This window comes from Dermacentor variabilis, chromosome 1, assembly GCF_050947875.1.
Source record: "Dermacentor variabilis isolate Ectoservices chromosome 1, ASM5094787v1, whole genome shotgun sequence".
In the NCBI taxonomy this organism is placed as follows: domain Eukaryota; kingdom Metazoa; phylum Arthropoda; class Arachnida; order Ixodida; family Ixodidae; genus Dermacentor; species Dermacentor variabilis.
The window spans coordinates 264,982,193-265,007,457 of record NC_134568.1 but is presented as its reverse complement, the minus strand read 5'-3'; the positions used below and the strand labels follow the sequence as shown (position 1 = coordinate 265,007,457).

Below are 25,265 nucleotides of genomic sequence, written 5' to 3'. Positions count from 1 at the left end.
GAGGCTGCGGCGGTGCTGAGGACCCGCAAGACTGGCACGGCCCGTCATGTCATCACTTGGTTCCCGGCTCACATGGGCCGGAACGTCTCCCCCGGCTCGATCAACCCTAATGAGCTGGCCCACGACCAGGCGCGAGGTCTCATCAACCGCGCCAGTCCGAGGGGCCCGGCTTCGCTGGGGATCGACCGAACCACGGACCCGTTGCTTACTTTCCACGAGATCACTACTCATTACCAGCTGGGACGCAGACAGTATCCAGCTCCTCACCCGAAGCTGGGCAGACCCCAGGCCTCGGTGCTGAGAATGCTGCAGACGGGCTCCTTTCCGTCTCGCTGGAGGCTGAGCCACTGCACTCCGGGTGTGGATCCCCGCTGCCCAGACTGCGGCGAGCAACGGTCGACCTTGAACCACATGCTGTGGCAATGTTCTGCGTTGCGCCACTCGCCTTTAAACCGGCAAGAAGACTGGGATGAAGCCGTCAAGAGCAACGACCTTCAAGTCCAGCTTCGGGCTGTCCAAAGGGCCTGCGACAGGTCTGAAGATCACGGTCTTCCGCCCCCGGCGCAGGTGCGGCCCGCGACTACGACAACGTAGTCTCTTAGGACCAATTAAAGTTTCTTGTCTGTCTGTCTGTCTGTTCCAATCTCCTGACGTCAACTTTGCATAACCGCCGACGCTAGCATCGGGCGGTCACTCGCAGGGTTGTCTGAAGAGACCAATCAAACGCTGTCCTCGTTCATAGCAGGTCACTTTTGTTGGCTTGAAAAACGAATAACATCGCCTACACTGAGCGGCTTGTCTTATCTAATACGCTGGCAAGAGCCGAGAAGCACGCTCAACTGGAGAGGGATTCGACAGGGCCGAGCTACTGCACTGAAAGTCGATAACTGGATGAGGAAGGTGGTGCCGGCGTCTGCGATTTGTGCGCTTTCTCTTACTTAGTTTGCGGTGGCTGGTAGAAAATCACGGCGGCATGCAACAGAAGCTGAAGAATGACGCTAAAACGGATCCTCAGCAACGAAGGGTTGGCAGAATGAGGTCGTAAACGCGCCGAAAGTGCTCGAAAACGTTACACGGCCACGCAAGAAGTTTTATTACACTCAAATAAACCCTTGCTCTCCGGCAGGTTCGAGTCTATAGCCAGTGCCTGAGCGATCGGCGACAGCCATCTTTTATTCCTTTCGGAACGGGGCAGCCTGCGGCTATTCAGAAGAAAACAAAGTTTTGTTCGGCATATTAATGCATTTTCAACACGTACACGTCACTTTGACGCGGTGCGTTTTCGCGATATTGTGACGTCGCGTGACAGGCAGGTGAAGTGTCTGCAGCCGTAAAACTTTTGACCAATAGTCTAGGGATAATGGCGAAAAGGCGTCGAACCAGAAATAACTATTTTTCTTTTGTTCGGTCAAATTATGCATAATCAGTGTGTACACGTCATATCAGCTGGATGGAGAGCTATTGTGGTTTTCATGACGTCGCGTGACAGACAGGTGAAGGGGGGGAGGGGGGGTTAAAAAAAGTTTTTGACCAAGCGCGGAGTGCTGATTTCAGAATTGGAATAGAAAAGTTTGGAATAGTTTTACGTTATAGCGCCCCGGTATTCGCACGCCCCTAGAAATCTTCGTCATGCAGGAAACACAGCTCGTAGCATTGCCAACAAGCAGACCGTGTGCATGACCGGAAATGCACGCAAAGTTATACTCGCCACACCCGAAGACAATGTGAAAATGCACTTCATTTCCTACTCAGTGTGTTAACGAACGCATGGAAATGAGAAAATCAAATCTTCATTTTCTTTTCCCCCCTATTGGCGTGTCGCGGTGCTGATGTACGTGCGTACCGGATTCTGCAATCCAAGGCTCCACAAGAAGTTGAAGTATTCTGGACTTCGTTGAACAACAGGCATTTCCCACCATAAACAAACAATAAAACAGTTCTCCGCAGCTGTTTTCTCCCCTTCGTGGTGTTGGCGTCCCGAGATCGCACCAATCGCTGCGATCGATGCGACGTTCGACCAACACTTACAGGTAACGCGTTGCAGACCATCTGCGACGAGCGCGATTTCGATTTCCCTCGCATGCGACGGAAACTGCACTTCCGGTGCGACGAAAAGTGCGGCTTTTCAAACGGCCTTTGCTACTACACGTTCCTCAGGCATATTCCCCCGTGGTAGCTGTGCGCGATCTTTCTTCTTCACCATTCGTATAACTCGATGTAAGGGAGCAGAAGACACAACGCAAACCTTGCAGCAACAGAGCCTGCCAGTAGATGGTAGCACACCATGCAGTCTCAATTCTCAGCCAGTCGCTTTTCTCATCAAGAATGTGGCCCTCATCTTGTACATAACTGTGTCGATTGGTGTGCCTTTTACCGCAGATAACCCAACCAGGGTCAGGGCCTGCTGTCACCCGACATGCTTTAGTGATGTTCCACTACAACGCCTATGTCAAATGTAGCTGGACCGAGCGGATAGATTCAACGTGGATGCGAAACACTCCCCACCGCTGCAAGTGAGTGTCCCAGTTACGGTAACGGGGCCTTCAAGTGGGCGCTCAGGAGATCGGCCACGTTCTGTAGAAGTGAACTGGCGCTTGTCTCCACTGCACCATGGAAACTAGCGTCATCCCTCGTGGGGGCACACTGCAGGACGTTATAGCTGTTCCTGTTCGCCCATTGCGAAGACGCACAAGAGAGAATGTTGCCAATGGATCTTACTCCCGGCCGCCATGCGCATGCTGTTTCATCGTCAGAGAATGGCAACCGTTGAACCAGCATATAGTTATCTGGTGCCAAGTACTCAAATTGCGCTTCCCTCAATCCTTGGATTGGCTGAAAATATAATTTGCTTTTACATTTCTTATTTTTTTTATAGAGTAACTGTTCTTGTTCACTTGCATCGGTTTCTCTTGACGATACTAATATTGTTCAGTATGCAGGTGCGATTCCGACTGCTACAAATTTTTTTCAACGCACAAATGAGCATTTAGTGTATTCGCCGTGAAATATATAGTATTTTGTACTGCAACACAATACAGCACTTTCGCTACGCGTAAAGGCACTTATCAAATGATAAAAACAAAATCAAGTAAAATGCTTCAACATACTGCCTAAAGAGGAGTGTTTTCTCCGCAACGCAGCCTGAAAGAACTAGGAGTACTGGGGCTGCACATCGCATCGCTGTACAGGGCATGCGACGGGGCGAAGGATGTCACGTCAAGATCTCGGCGGGTATGGATTTGGAGCCCAGGGGTGCCTCCCTCGCATCCCGCCGAACGCAACACTCGTTTATGAGATCGCTTTGGTAGACTTCACCGAGACGGAGGACGACGGCGGCGCGGACATCGACTGCCGACTAATGCCTACGAACACCCTCTTTGGGGTGAGTCGCATTTAGTGTATTTAGTCGCATGAGCATTTAGTGTATTCGCCGTGAAATATATAGTATTTTGTACTGCAACACAATACAGCACTTTCGCAACGCGTAAAGGCACTTATCGAATGATAAAAACAAAATCAAGTAAAATGCTTCAACATACTGCCTAAAGAGGAGTGTTTTCTCCGCAACGCAGCCTGAAAGAACTAGGAGTACTGGGGCTGCACATCGCATCGCTGTACAGAGCATGCGACGGGGCGAAGGATGTCACGTCAAGATCTCGGCGGGTATGGATTCGGAGCCCAGGGGTGCCTCCCTCGCATCCCGCCGAACGCAACACTCGTTTATGAGATCGCTTTGGTAGACTTCACCGAGACGGAGGACGACGGCGCCGCGGACATCGACTCCCGACTAATGCCTACGAACACCCTCTTTGGGGTGAGTCGCATTTAGTGTATTTAGTCGCATGAGCATTTAGTGTATTCGCCGTGAAATATATAGTATTTTGTACTGCAACACAATACAGCACTTTCGCAACGCGTAAAGGCACTTATCGAATGATAAAAACAAAATCAAGTAAAATGCTTCAACATACTGCCTAAAGAGGAGTGTTTTCTCCGCAACGCAGCCTGAAAGAACTAGGAGTACTGGGGCTGCACATCGCATCGCTGTACAGAGCATGCGACGGGGCGAAGGATGTCACGTCAAGATCTCGGCGGGTATGGATTCGGAGCCCAGGGGTGCCTCCCTCGCATCCCGCCGAACGCAACACTCGTTTATGAGATCGCTTTGGTAGACTTCACCGAGACGGAGGACGACGGCGGCGCGGACATCGACTCCCGACTAATGCCTACGAACACCCTCTTTGGGGTGAGTCGCATTTAGTGTACTTAGTCGCATGAGCATTTAGTGTATTCGCCGTGAAATATATAGTATTTTGTACTGCAACACAATACAGCACTTTCGCTACGCGTAAAGGCACTTATCGAATGATAAAAACAAAATCAAGTAAAATGCTTCAACATACTGCCTAAAGAGGAGTGTTTTCTCCGCAACGCAGCCTGAAAGAACTAGGAGTACTGGGGCTGCACATCGCATCGCTGTACAGAGCATGCGACGGGGCGAAGGATGTCACGTCAAGATCTCGGTGGGTATGGATTCGGAGCCCAGGGGTGCCTCCCTCGCATCCCGCCGAACGCAACACTCGTTTATGAGATCGCTTTGGTAGACTTCACCGAGACGGAGGACGACGGCGGCGCGGACATCGACTCCCGACTAATGCCTACGAACACCCTCTTTGGGGTGAGTCGCATTTAGTGTATTTAGTCGCATGAGAATTTAGTGTATTCGCCGTGAAATATATAGTATTTTGTACTGCAACACAATACAGCACTTTCGCTACGCGTAAAGGCACTTATCAAATGATAAAAACAAAATCAAGTAAAATGCTTCAACATACTGCCTAAAGAGGAGTGTTTTCTCCGCAACGCAGCCTGAAAGAACTAGGAGTACTGAGGCTGCACATCGCATCGCTGTGCAGAGCATGCGACGGGGCGAAGGATGTCACGTCAAGATCTCGGCGGGTATGGATTCGGAGCCCAGGGGTGCCTCCCTCGCATCCCGCCGAACGCAACACTCGTTTATGAGATCGCTTTGGTAGACTTCACCGAGACGGAGGACGACGGCGGCGCGGACATCGACTCCCGACTAATGCCTACGAACACCCTCTTTGGGGTGAGTCGCATTTAGTGTATTTAGTCGCATGAGCATTTAGTGTATTCGCCGTGAAATATATAGTATTTTGTACTGCAACACAATACAGCACTTTCGCTACGCGTAAAGGCACTTATCAAATGATAAAAACAAAATCAAGTAAAATGCTTCAACATACTGCCTAAAGAGGTGTGTTTTCTCCGCAACGCAGCCAGGCCAGGCGTGGAAAACGCGCTTTCAGATCGCTCAACGTTGCGTTGGAATAGTATAGTTCTAGCGTCTAGGAAAAGCTTTAACAGGTGCGAGGACGGCACGCATAGCGTGGGAAGCTAGCCGCCGGAATAGGCACTTATCAAATGATATAAACAAAATCAAGTAAAATGCTTCAACATACTGCCTAAAGAGGAGTGTTATCTCCGCAACGCAGCCTGAAAGAACTAGGAGTACTGAGGCTGTACATCGCATCGCTGTACAGAGCATGCGACGGGGCGAAGGATGTCACGTCAAGATCTCGGCGGGTATGGATTCGGAGCCCAGGGGTGCCTCCCTCGCATCCCGCCGAACGCAACACTCGTTTATGAGATCGCTTTGGTAGACTTCACCGAGACGGAGGACGACGGCGGCGCGGACATCGACTCCCGACTAATGCCTACGAACACCCGCTTTGGGGTGAGTCGCATTTAGTGTATTTAGTCGCATGAGCATTTAGTGTATTCGCCGTGAAATATCTAGTATTTTGTACTGCAACACAATACAGCACTTTCGCTACGCGTAAAGGCACTTATCAAATGATAAAAACAAAATCAAGTAAAATGCTTCAACATACTGCCTAAAGAGGAGTGTTTTCTCCGCAACGCAGCCTGAAAGAACTAGGAGTACTGAGGCTGCACATCGCATCGCTGTACAGAGCATGCGACGGGGCGAAGGATGTCACGTCAAGATCTCGGCGGGTATGGATTCGGAGCCCAGGGGTGCCTCCCTCGCATCCCGCCGAACGCAACACTCGTTTATGAGATCGCTTTGGTAGACTTCACCGAGACGGAGGACGACGGCGGCGCGGACATCGACTCCCGACTAATGCCTACGAACACCCTCTTTGGGGTGAGTCGCATTTAGTGTATTTAGTCGCATGAGCATTTAATGTATTCGCCGTGAAATATATAGTATATTGTACTGCAACACAATACAGCACTTTCGCTACGCGTAAAGGCACTTCATCATCATCAGCCTAGTTACGCCCACAGCAGGGTAAAGGCCTCTCCCATACTTCTCCAACTACCCCGGTCATGTACTAATTGTGGCCATGTTGTCCCTGCAAACGTCTTAATGTCATCCGCCCACCTAACTTTCTGCCGCCCCCTGCTACGCATCCCTTCCCTTGGAATCCAGTCCGTAACCCTTAGTGACCATCGGTTATCTTCCCTCTTCATTACATGTCCGGCCCATGCCCATTTCTTTTTCTTGATTTCAACTAAGATGTCGTTTACCCGCGTTTGTTGCCTCACCCAACCTGCTCTTTTCTTATCCCTTAACGTCACACCCATCATTCTTCTTTCCATAGCTCGTTGCGTCGTCCTCAATTTCAGCAGAACCCTTTTCGTAAGTCTCCAGGTTTCTGCCCCATATGTGAGTACTGGTAACACACAGCTGTTATACACTTTCCTTTTGAGGGATAGTGGCAACCTGCTGTTCATGATTTGAGAATGCCTGCCAAACGCACCCCAGCCCATTCTTATTCTTCTGGTTATTTCAGTCTCATGATCCGGATCCGTGGTCACTATCTGCCCTAAGTAGATGTAGTCCCTTACCCCTTCCAGTGCTTCGCTACCTATCGTAAACTGCTGTTCTCTTCCGAGCCTGTTAAACATTAGTTTAGTTTTCTGCAGATTAATTTTCAGACCCACCCTTCTGCTTTGCCTCTCCAGGTCAGTGAGCATGCATTGCAATTGGTCTCCTGAGTTACTAAGCAAGGCAATATCATCAGCGAATCGCAAGTTGCTAAGGTATTCTCCATCAACTTTTATCCCCAATTCTTCCCACTCCAGGCCTCTGAATACCTCCTGTAAACATGCTGTGAATAGCATTGGAGATATCGGATCTCCCTGTCTGACGCCTTTCTTTATAGGGATTTTGTTGCTTTCTTTGTGGAGGACTACGGTGGCTGTGCAGCCGCTATAGATATCTTCCAGTATCTTTACATATGGCTCATCTACACCCTGATTCCGTAATGCCTCCATGACTGCTGAGGTTTCGACTGAAGCAAACGCTTTCTCGTAATCAATGAAAGCTATATATAACGGTTGGTTATATTCTGCACATTTCTCTATCACTTTATTGATAGTGTGAATATGGTCTATTGTTGAGTAGCCTTTACGGAATCCTGCCTGGTCCTTTGGTTGACAGAAGTCTAAGGTGTTCCTGATTCTATTTGCGATTACCTTAGTAAATACTTTGTAGGCAACGGACAGTAAGCTGATCGGTCTATAATTTTTCAAGTCTTTGGCGTCCCCTTTCTTATGGATTAGGATAATGTTAGCGTTCTTCCAAGATTCCGGTACGCTCGAGGTCATGAGGCATTGCGTATACAGGGTGGCCAGTTTCTCTAGAACAATCTGACCACCATCCTTCAACAAATCTGCAGTTACCTGATCCTCCCCAGCTGCCTTCCCCCTTTGCATAGCTCCTAAGGCTTTCTTTACTTCTTCTGGCGTTACCTGTGGGATTTCGAATTCCTCTAGGCTATTCTCTCTTCCACTATCGTCGTGGGTGCCACTGGTACTGTATAAATCTCTATAGAACTCCTCAGCCACTTGAACTATCTCATCCATATTAGTAACGATATTGCCGGCTTTGTCTCTTAACGCACACATCTGATTCTTGCCTATTCGTAGTTTCTTCTTCACTGTTTTTAGGCTTCCTCCGTTCCTGAGAGCCTGTTCAATTCTATCCATATTATAGTTCCTGATGTCCGCTGTCTTACGCTTGTTGATTAACTTAGAAAGTTCTGCCAGTTGTATTCTAGCTGTAGGGTTAGAGGCTTTCATACATTGGCGTTTCTTGATCAGATCTTTCGTCTCCTGCGATAGCTTACTGGTTTCCTGTCTAACGGAGTTACCACCGACTTCTATTGCGCACTCCTTAATGGTTCCCATGAGATAGTCGTTCATTGCTTCAACACTAAGGTCCTCTTCCTGAGTTAAAGCCGAATACCTGTTCTGTAGCTTGATCCGGAATTCCTCTAGTTTCCCTCTTACCGCTAACTCATTGATTGGCTTCTTGTGTACCAGTTTCTTCCGTTCCCTCCTCAAGTCTAGGCTAATTCGAGTTCTTACCATCCTATGGTCACTGCAGCGTACCTTGCCGAGTACGTCTACATCTTGTATGATGCCAGGGTTCGCGCAGAGTATGAAGTCGATTTCATTTCTAGTCTCACCATTCGGGCTCCTCCACGTCCACTTTCGACTAACCCGCTTGCGGAAAAAGGTGTTCATTATCCGCATATTATTCTGTTCTGCAAACTCTACTAATAATTCTCCTCTGCTATTCCTAGAGCCTATGCCATATTCCCCCACTGACTTGTCTCCAGCCTGCTTCTTGCCTACCCTGGCATTGAAGTCGCCCATCAGTATAGTGTACTTTGTTTTGACTTTACCCATCGCCGATTCCACGTCTTCATAAAAGCTTTCGACTTCCTGGTCATCATGACTGCATGTAGGGGCATAGACTTGTACCACCTTCAATTTGTACCTCTTATTAAGTTTCACAACAAGACCTGCCACCCTCTCGTTAATGCTATAGAATTCCTTTATGTTACCAGCTATTTCCTTATTAATCAGGAATCCGACTCCTAGTTCTCGTCTCTCCGCTAAGCCCCGGTAACACAGTACGTGCCCGCTTTTTAGCACTGTATATGCTTCTTTTGTCCTCCTAACCTCACTGGGCCCTATTATATCCCATTTACTAACCTCTAATTCCTCCAATAACACTGCTAGACTCGCCTCACTAGATAGCGTTCTAACGTTAAACGTTGCCAGGTTCAGATTCCAATGGCGGCCTGTCCGGAGCCAGGTATTCTTAGCACCCTCTGCAGCGTTACAGATCTGACCGCCGCCGTGGTCAGTTGCTTCGCGGCTGCTGGGGACTGAGGGCCGGGGTTTGATTGTTGTATTCATATAGGAGGTTGTGGCCAAGTACTGCACCAGGGTGGCCAATCCTGCTCTGGTGAGAGAGTGCGTTACCGGTTCTGGTCACCGGGATCAGGCCGCACTCCAGGCCTGTTTGTGCAATTTTCTCAACACACGGTTTTTTTTTGTATTTCCCGGAGGAGAATTGCGCGGCACCGGGATTTGAATCACGGTCCTCTTGCACTGGAGACGGATACTCTACCGTCCCCGTAGGAGTTAGATTAAAAATTGAATTATGGTGTTTTGCGTGACAAAAACCACTTTCATGATTATGCACGCCGTAGTGGAGGACTCCGAAAATTTCGACCACCTGGGGTTCTTTAACGTGCACCTAATTCTAAGTAAACGGGTGTTTTCGCATTTCGCCCCCATCGAAATGCGGCCGCCGTGGCCGGGATCCGATCCCGCGACCTCGTGCTCAGCAGTCTAACACCATAGCCACTGAGCAACCACGGCGGGTCCCGCAGGAGTTGTACGCCTCATTTAACCTACAGTGGTGCCCTATTTGATCAGTCAAGGTGGACCAATCTGAGCTCGGTTATACCGCATGGATGGCACTCGGCTAGAGAACCTGGTATTTATGACCTGCACATGTGTGGCCACACATAATTGAGGATATATAATTTTTTTTTAGGAGGGTTTCCGTACAGTGATAAAAGGAAGGAAAATACCTGAAATGAAAGAAAAAAAAGGAAAAAAAAAAGGAACATAACATGTGATTTGAACTCGTGATCCTTCAATGTTGCCCGGAAAGGTAGCTCAGTCGGTTGGTTCGTCAAGCCAGCGGTTACTTTCAAGCGCTATAGCTCCTGCTCCGAGCCTCATACTTATGTGGAAAGGGGCTGGTGTTGTCCGGGCTGGTGTTGTCTGAGTGGTTGGAAGGCATAATTTCTTGGAAAAATGGCCGCCAGAGGAGCAGCGTGAACTCGAGCGGCTTTAGAGACTAGGAAAACTGCCTTAAAGTATTTAGACTTAAGGGGAAGCTTCGTTAACAAACTATAACACGGCAATCAGCACTCGAATATAATTATAACCCTAAGAATAATTGTAAATATTCATCTCATCTATAGGATCTAAAGCGCGCGCTGTTTCTTGCCTCTGCGTGTAGTAGTTAAGAGAGCCAGTTTAAGGGCGGAGAAGAGGGAAGGAAAAGAAAGCAAACTTGCAGCGCCGTGGTTTTAAAGCGCAACCGTGGTAGAGAAACGGAAAGGCGATATAAGCATGCGTGGCCATGATACGCACACGACAAACTGCCTTACAATATTTAGACTTGAGGGGAAGCTTCGTTAACAAACTATAACACGGCAATGAGCACTCGAATACGACGAGAGAAATAATTGAGACGTGGAAAATTCCCTTGAAATAAATCTGGTTTGCGAGACAAATGCTTGTATGTATTGAATCTCTTAAAAGATGAGGGGGGGAAATATGCGCTCACCGAGAGGGCATCGTCAGCACGAGACCACCACCAGGCTCCTTACAGGGATGTGGAGAGCTTCGCGGCCGGAACGAAGCCTCCACTCTCCGCCGGCCAGGCGTGGAAAACGCGCCTTCAGATCGCTCAAGGTTGCGTAGGAATAGTATAGTTCTAGCGTCTAGGAAAAGCTTTAACAGGTGCGAGGACGGCACGCATAGCGTGGGAAGCTAGCCGCCGGAATAGGCACTTATCAAATGATAAAAACAAAATCAAGTAAAATGCTTCAACATACTGCCTAAAGAGGAGTGTTTTCTCCGCAACGCAGCCTGAAAGAACTAGGAGTACTGAGGCTGCACATCGCATCGCTGTACAGAGCATGCGACGGGGCGAAGGATGTCACGTCAAGATCTCGGCGGGTATGGATTCGGAGCCCAGGGGTGCCTCCCTCGCATCCCGCCGAACGCAACACTCGTTTATGAGATTGCTTTGGTAGACTTCACCGAGACGAAGGACGACGGCGGCGCGGACATCGACTCCCGACAAATGCCTACGAACACCCGCTTTGGGGTGAGTCGCATTTAGTGTATTTAGTCGCATGAGCATTTAGTGTATTCGCCGTGAAATATATAGTATTTTGTACTGCAACACAATACAGCACTTTCGCTACGCGTAAAGGCACTTATCAAATGATAAAAACAAAATCAAGTAAAATGCTTCAACATACTGCCTAAAGAGGAGTGTTTTCTCCGCAACGCAGCCTGAAAGATCTAGGAATACTGAGGCTGCACATCGCATCGCTGTACAGAGCATGCGACGGGGCGAAGGATGTCACGTCAAGATCTTGGCGGGTATGGATTCGGAGCCCAGGGGTGCCTCCCTCGCATCCCGCCGAATGCAACACTCGTTTATGAGATCGCTTTGGTAGACTTCACCGAGACGGAGGACGACGGCGGCGCGGACATCGACTCCCGACTAATGCCTACGAACACCCTCTTTGGGGTGAGTCGCATTTAGTGTATTTAGTCGCATGAGCATTTAGTGTATTCGCCGTGAAATATATAGTATTTTGTACTGCAACACAATACAGCACTTTCGCTACGCGTAAAGGCACTTATCAAATGATAAAAACAAAATCAAGTAAAATGCTTCAGCATACTGCCTAAAGAGGAGTGTTTTCTCCGCAACGCAGCCTGAAAGAACTAGGAGTACTGAGGCTGCACATCGCATCGCTGTGCAGAGCATGCGACGGGGCGAAGGATGTCACGTCAAGATCTCGGCGGGTATGGATTCGGAGCCCAGGGGTGCCTCCCTCGCATCCCGCCGAACGCAACACTCGTTTATGAGATCGCTTTGGTAGACTTCACCGAGACGGAGGACGACGGCGGCGCGGACATCGACTCCCGACTAATGCATACGAACACCCTCTTTGGGGTGAGTCGCATTTAGTGTATTTAGTCGCATGAGCATTTAGTGTATTCGCCGTGAAATATATAGTATTTTGTACTGCAACACAATACAGCACTTTCGCTACGCGTAAAGGCACTTATCAAATGATAAAAACAAAATCAAGTAAAATGCTTCAACATACTGCCTAAAGAGGAGTGTTTTCTCCGCAACGCAGCCAGGCCAGGCGTGGAAAACGCGCTTTCAGATCGCTCAACGTTGCGTAGGAATAGTATAGTTCTAGCGTCTAGGAAAAGCTTTAACAGGTGCGAGGACGGCACGCATAGCGTGGGAAGCTAGCCGCCGGAATAGGCACATATCAAATGATATAAACAAAATCAAGTAAAATGCTTCAACATACTGCCTAAAGAGGAGTGTTATCTCCGCAACGCAGCCTGAAAGACCTAGGAGTACTGAGGCTGTACATCGCATCGCTGTACAGAGCATGCGACGGGGCGAAGGATGTCACGTCAAGATCTCGGCGGGTATGGATTCGGAGCCCAGGGGTGCCTCCCTCGCATCCCGCCGAACGCAACACTAGTTTATGAGATCGCTTTGGTAGACTTCACCGAGACGGAGGACGACGGCGGCGCGGACATCGACTCCCGACTAATGCCTACGAACACCCTCTTTGGGGTGAGTCGCATTTAGTGTATTTAGTCGCATGAGCATTTAGTGTATTCGCCGTGAAATATATAGTATTTTGTACTGCAACACAATACAGCACTTTCGCTACGCGTAAAGGCACTTATCAAATCATAAAAACAAAATCAAGTAAAATGCTTCAACATACTGCCTAAAGAGGAGTGTTTTCTCCGCAACGCAGCCTGAAAGAACTAGGAGTACTGGGGCTGCACATCGCATCGCTGTACAGAGCATGCGACGGGGCGAAGGATGTCACGTCAAGATCTCGGCGGGTATGGATTCGGAGCCCAGGGGTGCCTCCCTCGCATCCCGCCGAACGCAACACTCGTTTATGAGATCGCTTTGGTAGACTTCACCGAGACGGAGGACGACGGCGGCGCGGACATCGACTCCCGACTAATGCCTACGAACACCCTCTTTGGGGTGAGTCGCATTTAGTGTATTTAGTCGCATGAGCATTTAGTGTATTCGCCGTATTTTGTACTGCAACACAATACAGCACTTTCGCTACGCGTAAAGGCACTTATCAAATGATAAAAACAAAATCAAGTAAAATGCTTCAACATACTGCCTAAAGAGGAGTGTTTTCTCCGCAACGCAGCCTGAAAGAACTAGGAGTACTGAGGCTGCACATCGCATCGCTGTGCAGAGCATGCGACGGGGCGAAGGATGTCACGTCAAGATCTCGGCGGGTATGGATTCGGAGCCCAGGGGTGCCTCCCTCGCATCCCGCCGAACGCAACACTCGTTTATGAGATCGCTTTGGTAGACTTCACCGAGACGGAGGATGACGGCGGCGCGGACATCGACTCCCGACTAATGCCTACGAACACCCTCTTTGGGGTGAGTCGCATTTAGTGTATTTAGTCGCATGAGCATTTAGTGTATTCGCCGTGAAATATAGAGTATTTTGTACTGCAACACAATACAGCACTTTCGCTACGCGTAAAGGCACTTATCAAATGATAAAAACAAAATCAAGTAAAATGCTTCAACATACTGCCTAAAGAGGAGTGTTTTCTCCGCAACGCAGCCTGAAAAAACTAGGAGTACTGAGGCTGCACATCGCATCGCTGTACAGAGCATGCGACGGAGCGAAGGATGTCACGTCAAGATCTTGGCGGGTATGGATTCGGAGCCCAGGGGTGCCTCCCTCGCATCCCGCCGAACGCAACACTCGTTTATGAGATCGCTTTGGTAGACTTCACCGAGACGGAGGACGACGGCGGCGCGGACATCGACTCCCAACTAATGCCTACGAACACCCTCTTTGGGGTGAGTCGCATTTAGTGTTTTTAGTCGCATGAGCATTTAGTGTATTCGCCGTGAAATATATAGTATTTTGTACTGCAACACAATACAGCACTTTCGCTACGCGTAAAGGCACTTATCAAATGATAAAAACAAAATCAAGTAAAATGCTTCAACATACTGCCTAAAGAGGAGTGTTTTCTCCGCAACGCAGCCTGAAAGCACTAGGAGTACTGAGGCTGCACATCGCATCGCTGTACAGAGCATGCGACGGGGCGAAGGATGTCACGTCAAGATCTCGGCGGGTATGGATTCGGAGCCGAGGGGTGCCTCCCTCGCATCCCGCCGAACGCAACACTCGTTTATGAGATCGCTTTGGTAGACTTCACCGAGACGGAGGACGACGGCGGCGCGGACATCGACTCCCGACTAATGCCTGCGAACACCCTCTTTGGGGTGAGTCGCATGTAGTGTATTTAGTCGCATGAGCATTTAGTGTATTCGCCGTGAAGTATATAGTATTTTGTACTGCAACACAATACAGCACTTTCGCTACGCGTAAAGGCACTTATCAAATGATAAAAACAAAATCACGTAAAATGCTTCAACATACTGCCTAAAGAGGAGTGTTTTCTCCGCAATGCAGCGTGAAAGAACAAGGAGTACTGAGGCTGCACATCGCATCGCTGTACAGAGCATGCGACGGGGCGAAGGATGTCACGTCAAGATCTCGGCGGGTATGGATTCGGAGCCCAGGGGTGCCTCCCTCGCATCCCGCCGAAGGCAACACTCGTTTATGAGATCGCTTTGGTAGACTTCACCGAGACGGAGGACGACGGCGGCGCGGACATCGACTCCCGACTAATGCCTACGAACACCATCTTTGGGGTGAGTCGCATTTACTGTATTTAGTCGCATGAGCATTTAGTGTATTCGCCGTGAAATATATAGTATTTTGTACTGTACTGTAACACAATACAGCACTTCCGCTACGCGTAAAGGCACTTATCAAATGAGAAAAACAATATCAAGTAAAATGCTTCAACATACTGCCTAAAGAGGAGTGTTTTCTCCGCAACGCAGCCTGAAAGAACTAGGAGTACTGAGGCTGCACATCGCATCGCTGTACAGAGCATGCGACGGGGCGAAGGATGTCACGTCAAGATCTCGGCGGGTATGGATTCGGAGCCCAGGGGTGCCTCCCTCGCATCCCGCCGAACGCAACACTCGTTTATGAGATCGCTTTGGTAGACTTCACCGAGACGGAGGACGACGGCGGCGCGGACATCGACTCCCGACTAATGCCTACGAACACCCTCTTTGGGGTGAGTCGCATTTAGTGTATTTAGTCGCATGAGCATTTAGTGTATTTGCCGTGAAATATATAGTATTTTGTACTGCAACACAATACAGCACTTTCGCTACGCGTAAAGGCACTTATCAAATGATAAAAACAAAATCAAGTAAAATGCTTCAACATACTGCCTAAAGAGGAGTGTTTTCTCCGCAATGCAGCCTGAAAGAACTAGGAGTACTGAGGCTGCACATCGCATCGCTGTACAGAGCATGCGACGGGGCGAAGGATGTCACGTCAAGATCTCGGCGGGTATGGATTCGGAGCCCAGGGGTGCCTCCCTCGCATCCCGCCGAAGGCAACACTCGTTTATGAGATCGCTTTGGTAGACTTCACCGAGACGGAGGACGACGGCGGCGCGGACATCGACTCCCGACTAATGCCTACGAACACCATCTTTGGGGTGAGTCGCATTTACTGTATTTAGTCGCATGAGCATTTAGTGTATTCGCCGTGAAATATATAGTATTTTGTACTGTACTGTAACACAATACAGCACTTCCGCTACGCGTAAAGGCACTTATCAAATGATAAAAACAAAATCAAGTAAAATGCTTCAACATACTGCCTAAAGAGGAGTGTTATCTCCGCAACGCAGCCTGAAAGAACTAGGAGCACTGAGGCTGCACATCGCATCGCTGTACAGAGCATGCGACGGGGCGAAGGATGTCACGTCAAGATCTCGGCGGGTATGGATTCGGAGCCCAGGGGTGCCTCCCTCGCATCCCGCCGAACGCAACACTCGTTTATGAGATCGCTTTGGTAGATTTCACCGAGACGGAGGACGACGGCGGCGCGGACATCGACTCCCGACTAATGCCTACGAACACCCTCTTTGGGGTGAGTCGCATTTAGTGTATTTAGTCGCATGAGCATTTAGTGTATTCGCCGTGAAATATGTAGTATTTTGTACTGCGACACAATACAGCACTTTCGCTACGCGTAAAGGCACTTATCAAATGATAAAAACAAAATCAAGTAAAATGCTTCAACATACTGCCTAAAGAGGAGTGTTTTCTCCGCAACGCAGCCTGAAAGAACTAGGAGTACTGAGGCTGCACATCGCATCGCTCTACAGAGCAAGCGACGGGGCGAAGGATGTCACGTCAAAATCTCGGCGGGTATGGATTCGGAGCCCAGGGGTGCCTCCCTCGCATCCCGCCGAACGCAACACTCGTTTATGAGATCGCTTTGGTAGACTTCACCGAGACGGAGGACGACGGCGGCGCGGACATCGACTCCCGACTAATGCCTACGAACACCATCTTTGGGGTGAGTCGCATTTACTGTATTTAGTCGCATGAGCATTTAGTGTATTCGCCGTGAAATATATAGTATTTTGTACTGTACTGTAACACAATACAGCACTTCCGCTACGCGTAAAGGCACTTATCAAATGATAAAAACAAAATCAAGTAAAATGCTTCAACATACTGCCTAAAGAGGAGTGTTATCTCCGCAACGCAGCCTGAAAGAACTAGGAGCACTGAGGCTGCACATCGCATCGCTGTACAGAGCATGCGACGGGGCGAAGGATGTCACGTCAAGATCTCGGCGGGTATGGATTCGGAGCCCAGGGGTGCCTCCCTCGCATCCCGCCGAACGCAACACTCGTTTATGAGATCGCTTTGGTAGACTTCACCGAGACGGAGGACGACGGCGGCGCGGACATCGACTCCCGACTAATGCCTACGAACACCATCTTTGGGGTGAGTCGCATTTACTGTATTTAGTCGCATGAGCATTTAGTGTATTCGCCGTGAAATATATAGTATTTTGTACTGTACTGTAACACAATACAGCACTTCCGCTACGCGTAAAGGCACTTATCAAATGATAAAAACAAAATCAAGTAAAATGCTTCAACATACTGCCTAAAGAGGAGTGTTATCTCCGCAACGCAGCCTGAAAGAACTAGGAGCACTGAGGCTGCACATCGCATCGCTGTACAGAGCATGCGACGGGGCGAAGGATGTCACGTCAAGATCTCGGCGGGTATGGATTCGGAGCCCAGGGGTGCCTCCCTCGCATCCCGCCGAACGCAACACTCGTTTATGAGATCGCTTTGGTAGATTTCACCGAGACGGAGGACGACGGCGGCGCGGACATCGACTCCCGACTAATGCCTACGAACACCCTCTTTGGGGTGAGTCGCATTTAGTGTATTTAGTCGCATGAGCATTTAGTGTATTCGCCGTGAAATATGTAGTATTTTGTACTGCGACACAATACAGCACTTTCGCTACGCGTAAAGGCACTTATCAAATGATAAAAACAAAATCAAGTAAAATGCTTCAACATACTGCCTAAAGAGGAGTGTTTTCTCCGCAACGCAGCCTGAAAGAACTAGGAGTACTGAGGCTGCACATCGCATCGCTCTACAGAGCAAGCGACGGGGCGAAGGATGTCACGTCAAAATCTCGGCGGGTATGGATTCGGAGCCCAGGGGTGCCTCCCTCGCATCCCGCCGAACGCAACACTCGTTTATGAGATCGCTTTGGTAGACTTCACCGAGACGGAGGACGACGGCGGCGCGGACATCGACTCCCGACTAATGCCTACGAACACCCTCTTTGGGGTGAGTCGCATGTAGTGTATTTAGTCGCATGAGCATTTAGTGTATTCGCCGTGAAGTATATAGTATTTTGTACTGCAACACAATACAGCACTTTCGCTACGCGTAAAGGCACTTCTCAAATGATAAAAACAAAATCAAGTAAAATGCTTCAACATACTGCCTAAAGAGGAGTGTTTTCTCCGTAACGCAGCCTGAAAGAACTAGGAGTACTGGGGCTGCACATCGCATCGCTGTACAGAGCATGCGACGGGGCGAAGGATGTCACGTCAAGATCTCGGCGGGTATGGATTCGGAGCCCAGGGGTGCCTCCCTCGCATCCCGCCGAACGCAACACTCGTTTATGAGATCGCTTTGGTAGACTTCACCGAGACGGAGGATGACGGCGGCGCGGACATCGACTCCCGACTAATGCCTACGAACACCCTCTTTGGGGTGAGTCGCATTTAGTGTATTTAGTCGCATGAGCATTTAGTGTATTCGCCGTGAAATATATAGTATTTTGTACTGCAACACAATACAGCACTTTCGCTACGCGTAAAGGCACTTATCAAATCATAAAAACAAAATCAAGTAAAATGCTTCAACATACTGCCTAAAGAGGAGTGTTTTCTCCGCAACGCAGCCTGAAAGAACTAGGAGTACTGGGGCTGCACATCGCATCGCTGTACAGAGCATGCGACGGGGCGAAGGATGTCACGTCAAGATCTCGGCGGGTATGGATTCGGAGCCCAGGGGTGCCTCCCTCGCATCCCGCCGAACGCAACACTCGTTTATGAGATCGCTTTGGTAGACTTCACCGAGACGGAGGACGACGGCGGCGCGGACATCGACTCCCGACTAATGCCTACGAACACCCTCTTTGGGGTGAGTCGCATTTAGTGTATTTAGTCGCATGAGCATTTAGTGTATTCGCCGTATTTTGTACTGCAACACAATACAGCACTTTCGCTACGCGTAAAGGCACTTATCAAATGATAAAAACAAAATCAAGTAAAATGCTTCAACATACTGCCTAAAGAGGAGTGTTTTCTCCGCAACGCAGCCTGAAAGAACTAGGAGTACTGAGGCTGCACATCGCATCGCTGTGCAGAGCATGCGACGGGGCGAAGGATGTCACGTCAAGATCTCGGCGGGTATGGATTCGGAGCCCAGGGGTGCCTCCCTCGCATCCCGCCGAACGCAACACTCGTTTATGAGATCGCTTTGGTAGACTTCACAGAGACGGAGGATGACGGCGGCGCGGACATCGACTCCCGACTAATGCCTACGAACACCCTCTTTGGGGTGAGTCGCATTTAGTGTATTTAGTCGCATGAGCATTTAGTGTATTCGCCGTGAAATATATAGTATTTTGTACTGCAACACAATACAGCACTTTCGCTACGCGTAAAGGCACTTATCAAATGATAAAAACAAAATCAAGTAAAATGCTTCAACATACTGCCTAAAGAGGAGTGTTTTCTCCGCAACGCAGCCTGAAAGAACTAGGAGTACTGAGGCTGCACATCGCATCGCTGTACAGAGCATGCGACGGAGCGAAGGATGTCACGTCAAGATCTTGGCGGGTATGGATTCGGAGCCCAGGGGTGCCTCCCTCGCATCCCGCCGAACGCAACACTCGTTTATGAGATCGCTTTGGTAGACTTCACCGAGACGGAGGACGACGGCGGCGCGGACATCGACTCCCAACTAATGCCTACGAACACCCTCTTTGGGGTGAGTCGCATTTAGTGTTTTTAGTCGCATGAGCATTTAGTGTATTCGCCGTGAAATATATAGTATTTTGTACTGCAACACAATACAGCACTTTCGCTACGCGTAAAGGCACTTATCAAATGATAAAAACAAAATCAAGTAAAATGCTTCAACATACTGCCTAAAGAGGAGTGTTTTCTCCGCAACGCAGCCTGAAAGCACTAGGAGTACTGAGGCTGCACATCGCATCGCTGTACAGAGCATGCGACGGGGCGAAGGATGTCACGTCAAGATCTTGGCGGGTATGGATTCGGAGCCCAGGGGTGCCTCCCTCGCATCCCGCCGAACGCAACACTCGTTTATGAGATCGCTTTGGTAGACTTCACCGAGACGGAGGACGACGGCGGCGCGGACATCGACTCCCGACTAATGCCTACGAACACCCTCTTTGGGGTGAGTCGCATTTAGTGTATTTAGTCGCATGAGCATTTAGTGTATTCGCCGTGAAATATCTAGTATTTTGTACTGCAACACAATACAGCACTTTCGCTACGCGTAAAGGCACTTATCAAATGATAAAAACAAAATCAAGTAAAATGCTTCAACATACTGCCTAAAGAGAAGTGTTTTCTCCGCAACGCAGCCTGAAAGAACTAGGAGTACTGAGGCTGCACATCGCATCGCTGTACAGAGCATGCGACGGGGCGAAGGATGTCACGTCAAAATCTCGGCGGGTATGGATTCGGAGCCCAGGGGTGCCTCCCTCGCATCCCGCCGAACGCAACACTCGTTAAGAGATCGCTTTGGTATACTTCACCGAGACGGAGGACGACGGCGGCGCGGACATCGACTCCCGACTAATGCCTGCGAACACCCTCTTTGGGGTGAGTCGCATGTAGTGTATTTAGTCGCATGAGCATTTAGTGTATTCGCCGTGAAGTATATAGTATTTTGTACTGCAACACAATACAGCACTTTCGCTACGCGTAAAGGCACTTATCAAATGATAAAAACAAAATCACGTAAAATGCTTCAACATACTGCCTAAAGAGGAGTGTTTTCTCCGCAATGTAGCCTGAAAGAACAAGGAGTACTGAGGCTGCACATCGCATCGCTGTACAGAGCATGCGACGGGGCGAAGGATGTCACGTCAAGATCTCGGCGGGTATGGATTCGGAGCCCAGGGGTGCCTCCCTCGCATCCCGCCGAAGGCAACACTCGTTTATGAGATCGCTTTGGTAGACTTCACCGAGACGGAGGACGACGGCGGCGCGGACATCGACTCCCGACTAATGCCTACGAACACCATCTTTGGGGTGAGTCGCATTTACTGTATTTAGTCGCATGAGCATTTAGTGTATTCGCCGTGAAATATATAGTATTTTGTACTGTACTGTAACACAATACAGCACTTCCGCTACGCGTAAAGGCACTTATCAAATGAGAAAAACAAAATCAAGTAAAATGCTTCAACATACTGCCTAAAGAGGAGTGTTTTCTCCGCAACGCAGCCTGAAAGAACTAGGAGTACTGAGGCTGCACATCGCATCGCTGTACAGAGCATGCGACGGGGCGAAGGATGTCACGTCAAGATCTCGGCGGGTATGGATTCGGAGCCCAGGGGTGCCTCCCTCGCATCCCGCCGAACGCAACACTCGTTTATGAGATCGCTTTGGTAGACTTCACCGAGACGGGGGACGACGGCGGCGCGGACATCGACTCCCGACTAATGCCTACGAACACCCTCTTTGGGGTGAGTCGCATTTAGTGTATTTAGTCGCATGAGCATTTAGTGTATTTGCCGTGAAATATATAGTATTTTGTACTGCAACACAATACAGCACTTTCGCTACGCGTAAAGGCACTTATCAAATGATAAAAACAAAATCAAGTAAAATGCTTCAACATACTGCCTAAAGAGGAGTGTTTTCTCCGCAATGCAGCCTGAAAGAACTAGGAGTACTGAGGCTGCACATCGCATCGCTGTACAGAGCATGCGACGGGGCGAAGGATGTCACGTCAAGATCTCGGCGGGCATGGATTCGGAGCCCAGGGGTGCCTCCCTCGCATCCCGCCGAAGGCAACACTCGTTTATGAGATCGCTTTGGTAGACTTCACCGAGACGGAGGACGACGGCGGCGCGGACATCGACTCCCGACTAATGCCTACGAACACCATCTTTGGGGTGAGTCGCATTTAGTGTATTTAGTCGCATGAGCATTTAGTGTATTTGCCGTGAAATATATAGTATTTTGTACTGCAACACAATACAGCACTTTCGCTACGCGTAAAGGCACTTATCAAATGATAAAAACAAAATCAAGTAAAATGCTTCAACATACTGCCTAAAGAGGAGTGTTATCTCCGCAACGCAGCCTGAAAGAACTAGGAGCACTGAGGCTGCACATCGCATCGCTGTACAGAGCATGCGAAGGGGCGAAGGATGTCACGTCAAGATCTCGGCGGGTATGGATTCGGAGCCCAGGGGTGCCTCCCTCGCATCCCGCCGAACGCAACACTCGTTTATGAGATCGCTTTGGTAGATTTCACCGAGACGGAGGACGACGGCGGCGCGGACATCGACTCCCGACTAATGCCTACGAACACCCTCTTTGGGGTGAGTCGCATTTAGTGTATTTAGTCGCATGAGCATTTAGTGTATTCGCCGTGAAATATGTAGTATTTTGTACTGCGACACAATACAGCACTTTCGCTACGCGTAAAGGCACTTATCAAATGATAAAAACAAAATCAAGTAAAATGCTTCAACATACTGCCTAAAGAGGAGTGTTTTCTCCGCAACGCAGCCTGAAAGAACTAGGAGTACTGAGGCTGCACATCGCATCGCTCTACAGAGCAAGCGACGGGGCGAAGGATGTCACGTCAAAATCTCGGCGGGTATGGATTCGGAGCCCAGGGGTGCCTCCCTCGCATCCCGCCGAACGCAACACTCGTTTATGAGATCGCTTTGGTAGACTTCACCGAGACGGAGGACGACGGCGGCGCGGACATCGACTCCCGACTAATGCCTACGAACACCCTCTTTGGGGTGAGTCGCATGTAGTGTATTTAGTCGCATGAGCATTTAGTGTATTCGCCGTGAAGTATATAGTATTTTGTACTGCAACACAATACAGCACTTTCGCTACGCGTAAAGGCACTTCTCAAATGATAAAAACAAAATCAAGTAAAATGCTTCAACATACTGCCTAAAGAGGAGTGTTTTCTCCGTAACGCAGCCTGAAAGAACTAGGAGTACTGGGGCTGCACATCGCATCGCTGTATAGAGCATGCGACGGGGCGAAGGATGTCACGTCAAGATCTCGGCGGGTATGGATTCGGAGCCCAGGGGTGCCTCCCTCGCATCCCGCCGAACGCAACACTCGTTTATGAGATCGCTTTGGTAGACTTCACCGAGACGGAGGATGACGGCGGCGCGGACATCGACTCCCGACTAATGCCTACGAACACCCTCTTTGGGGTGAGTCGCATTTAGTGTATTTAGTCGCATGAGCATTTAGTGTATTCGCCGTGAAATATATAGTATTTTGTACTGCAACACAATACAGCACTTTCGCTACGCGTAAAGGCACTTATCAAATCATAAAAACAAAATCAAGTAAAATGCTTCAACATACTGCCTAAAGAGGAGTGTTTTCTCCGCAACGCAGCCTGAAAGAACTAGGAGTACTGGGGCTGCACATCGCATCGCTGTACAGAGCATGCGACGGGGCGAAGGATGTCACGTCAAGATCTCGGCGGGTATGGATTCGGAGCCCAGGGGTGCCTCCCTCGCATCCCGCCGAACGCAACACTCGTTTATGAGATCGCTTTGGTAGACTTCACCGAGACGGAGGACGACGGCGGCGCGGACATCGACTCCCGACTAATGCCTACGAACACCCTCTTTGGGGTGAGTCGCATTTAGTGTATTTAGTCGCATGAGCATTTAGTGTATTCGCCGTATTTTGTACTGCAACACAATACAGCACTTTCGCTACGCGTAAAGGCACTTATCAAATGATAAAAACAAAATCAAGTAAAATGCTTCAACATACTGCCTAAAGAGGAGTGTTTTCTCCGCAACGCAGCCTGAAAGAACTAGGAGTACTGAGGCTGCACATCGCATCGCTGTGCAGAGCATGCGACGGGGCGAAGGATGTCACGTCAAGATCTCGGCGGGTATGGATTCGGAGCCCAGGGGTGCCTCCCTCGCATCCCGCCAACCGCAACACTCGTTTATGAGATCGCTTTGGTAGACTTCACAGAGACGGAGGATGACGGCGGCGCGGACATCGACTCCCGACTAATGCCTACGAACACCCTCTTTGGGGTGAGTCGCATTTAGTGTATTTAGTCGCATGAGCATTTAGTGTATTCGCCGTGAAATATATAGTATTTTGTACTGCAACACAATACAGCACTTTCGCTACGCGTAAAGGCACTTATCAAATGATAAAAACAAAATCAAGTAAAATGCTTCAACATACTGCCTAAAGAGGAGTGTTTTCTCCGCAACGCAGCCTGAAAGAACTAGGAGTACTGAGGCTGCACATCGCATCGCTGTACAGAGCATGCGACGGAGCGAAGGATGTCACGTCAAGATCTTGGCGGGTATGGATTCGGAGCCCAGGGGTGCCTCCCTCGCATCCCGCCGAACGCAACACTCGTTTATGAGATCGCTTTGGTAGACTTCACCGAGACGGAGGACGACGGCGGCGCGAACATCGACTCCCAACTAATGCCTACGAACACCCTCTTTGGGGTGAGTCGCATTTAGTGTTTTTAGTCGCATGAGCATTTAGTGTATTCGCCGTGAAATATATAGTATTTTGTACTGCAACACAATACAGCACTTTCGCTACGCGTAAAGGCACTTATCAAATGATAAAAACAAAATCAAGTAAAATGCTTCAACATACTGCCTAAAGAGGAGTGTTTTCTCCGCAACGCAGCCTGAAAGCACTAGGAGTACTGAGGCTGCACATCGCATCGCTGTACAGAGCATGCGACGGGGCGAAGGATGTCACGTCAAGATCTCGGCGGGTATGGATTCGGAGCCGAGGGGTGCCTCCCTCGCATCCCGCCGAACGCAACACTCGTTTATGAGATCGCTTTGGTAGACTTCACCGAGACGGAGGACGACGGCGGCGCGGACATCGACTCCCGACTAATGCCTACGAACACCCTCTTTGGGGTGAGTCGCATTTAGTGTATTTAGTCGCATGAGCATTTAGTGTATTCGCCGTGAAATATCTAGTATTTTGTACTGCAACACAATACAGCACTTTCGCTACGCGTAAAGGCACTTATCAAATGATAAAAACAAAATCAAGTAAAATGCTTCAACATACTGCCTAAAGAGAAGTGTTTTCTCCGCAACGCAGCCTGAAAGAACTAGGAGTACTGAGGCTGCACATCGCATCGCTGTACAGAGCATGCGACGGGGCGAAGGATGTCACGTCAAAATCTCGGCGGGTATGGATTCGGAGCCCAGGGGTGCCTCCCTCGCATCCCGCCGAACGCAACACTCGTTAAGAGATCGCTTTGGTATACTTCACCGAGACGGAGGACGACGGCGGCGCGGACATCGACTCCCGACTAATGCC

At 49.4% G+C, this 25,265-nt stretch overlaps 1 protein-coding gene across 1 annotated transcript in view; it reads left to right on the top strand.

Moving 5' to 3' along the window:
- The window catches only part of LOC142566275 (uncharacterized), a 99,821-nt gene that overhangs the window by 7,356 nt on the left and 67,200 nt on the right, over positions 1-25,265 (top strand). The window contains exons 2-3 of the mRNA XM_075677197.1: positions 2,380-2,513; positions 3,141-3,231. Coding sequence (XP_075533312.1) covers positions 2,380-2,513; positions 3,141-3,231 — 225 coding nt within the window. The remainder of the gene's footprint in view (positions 1-2,379; positions 2,514-3,140; positions 3,232-25,265) is intronic.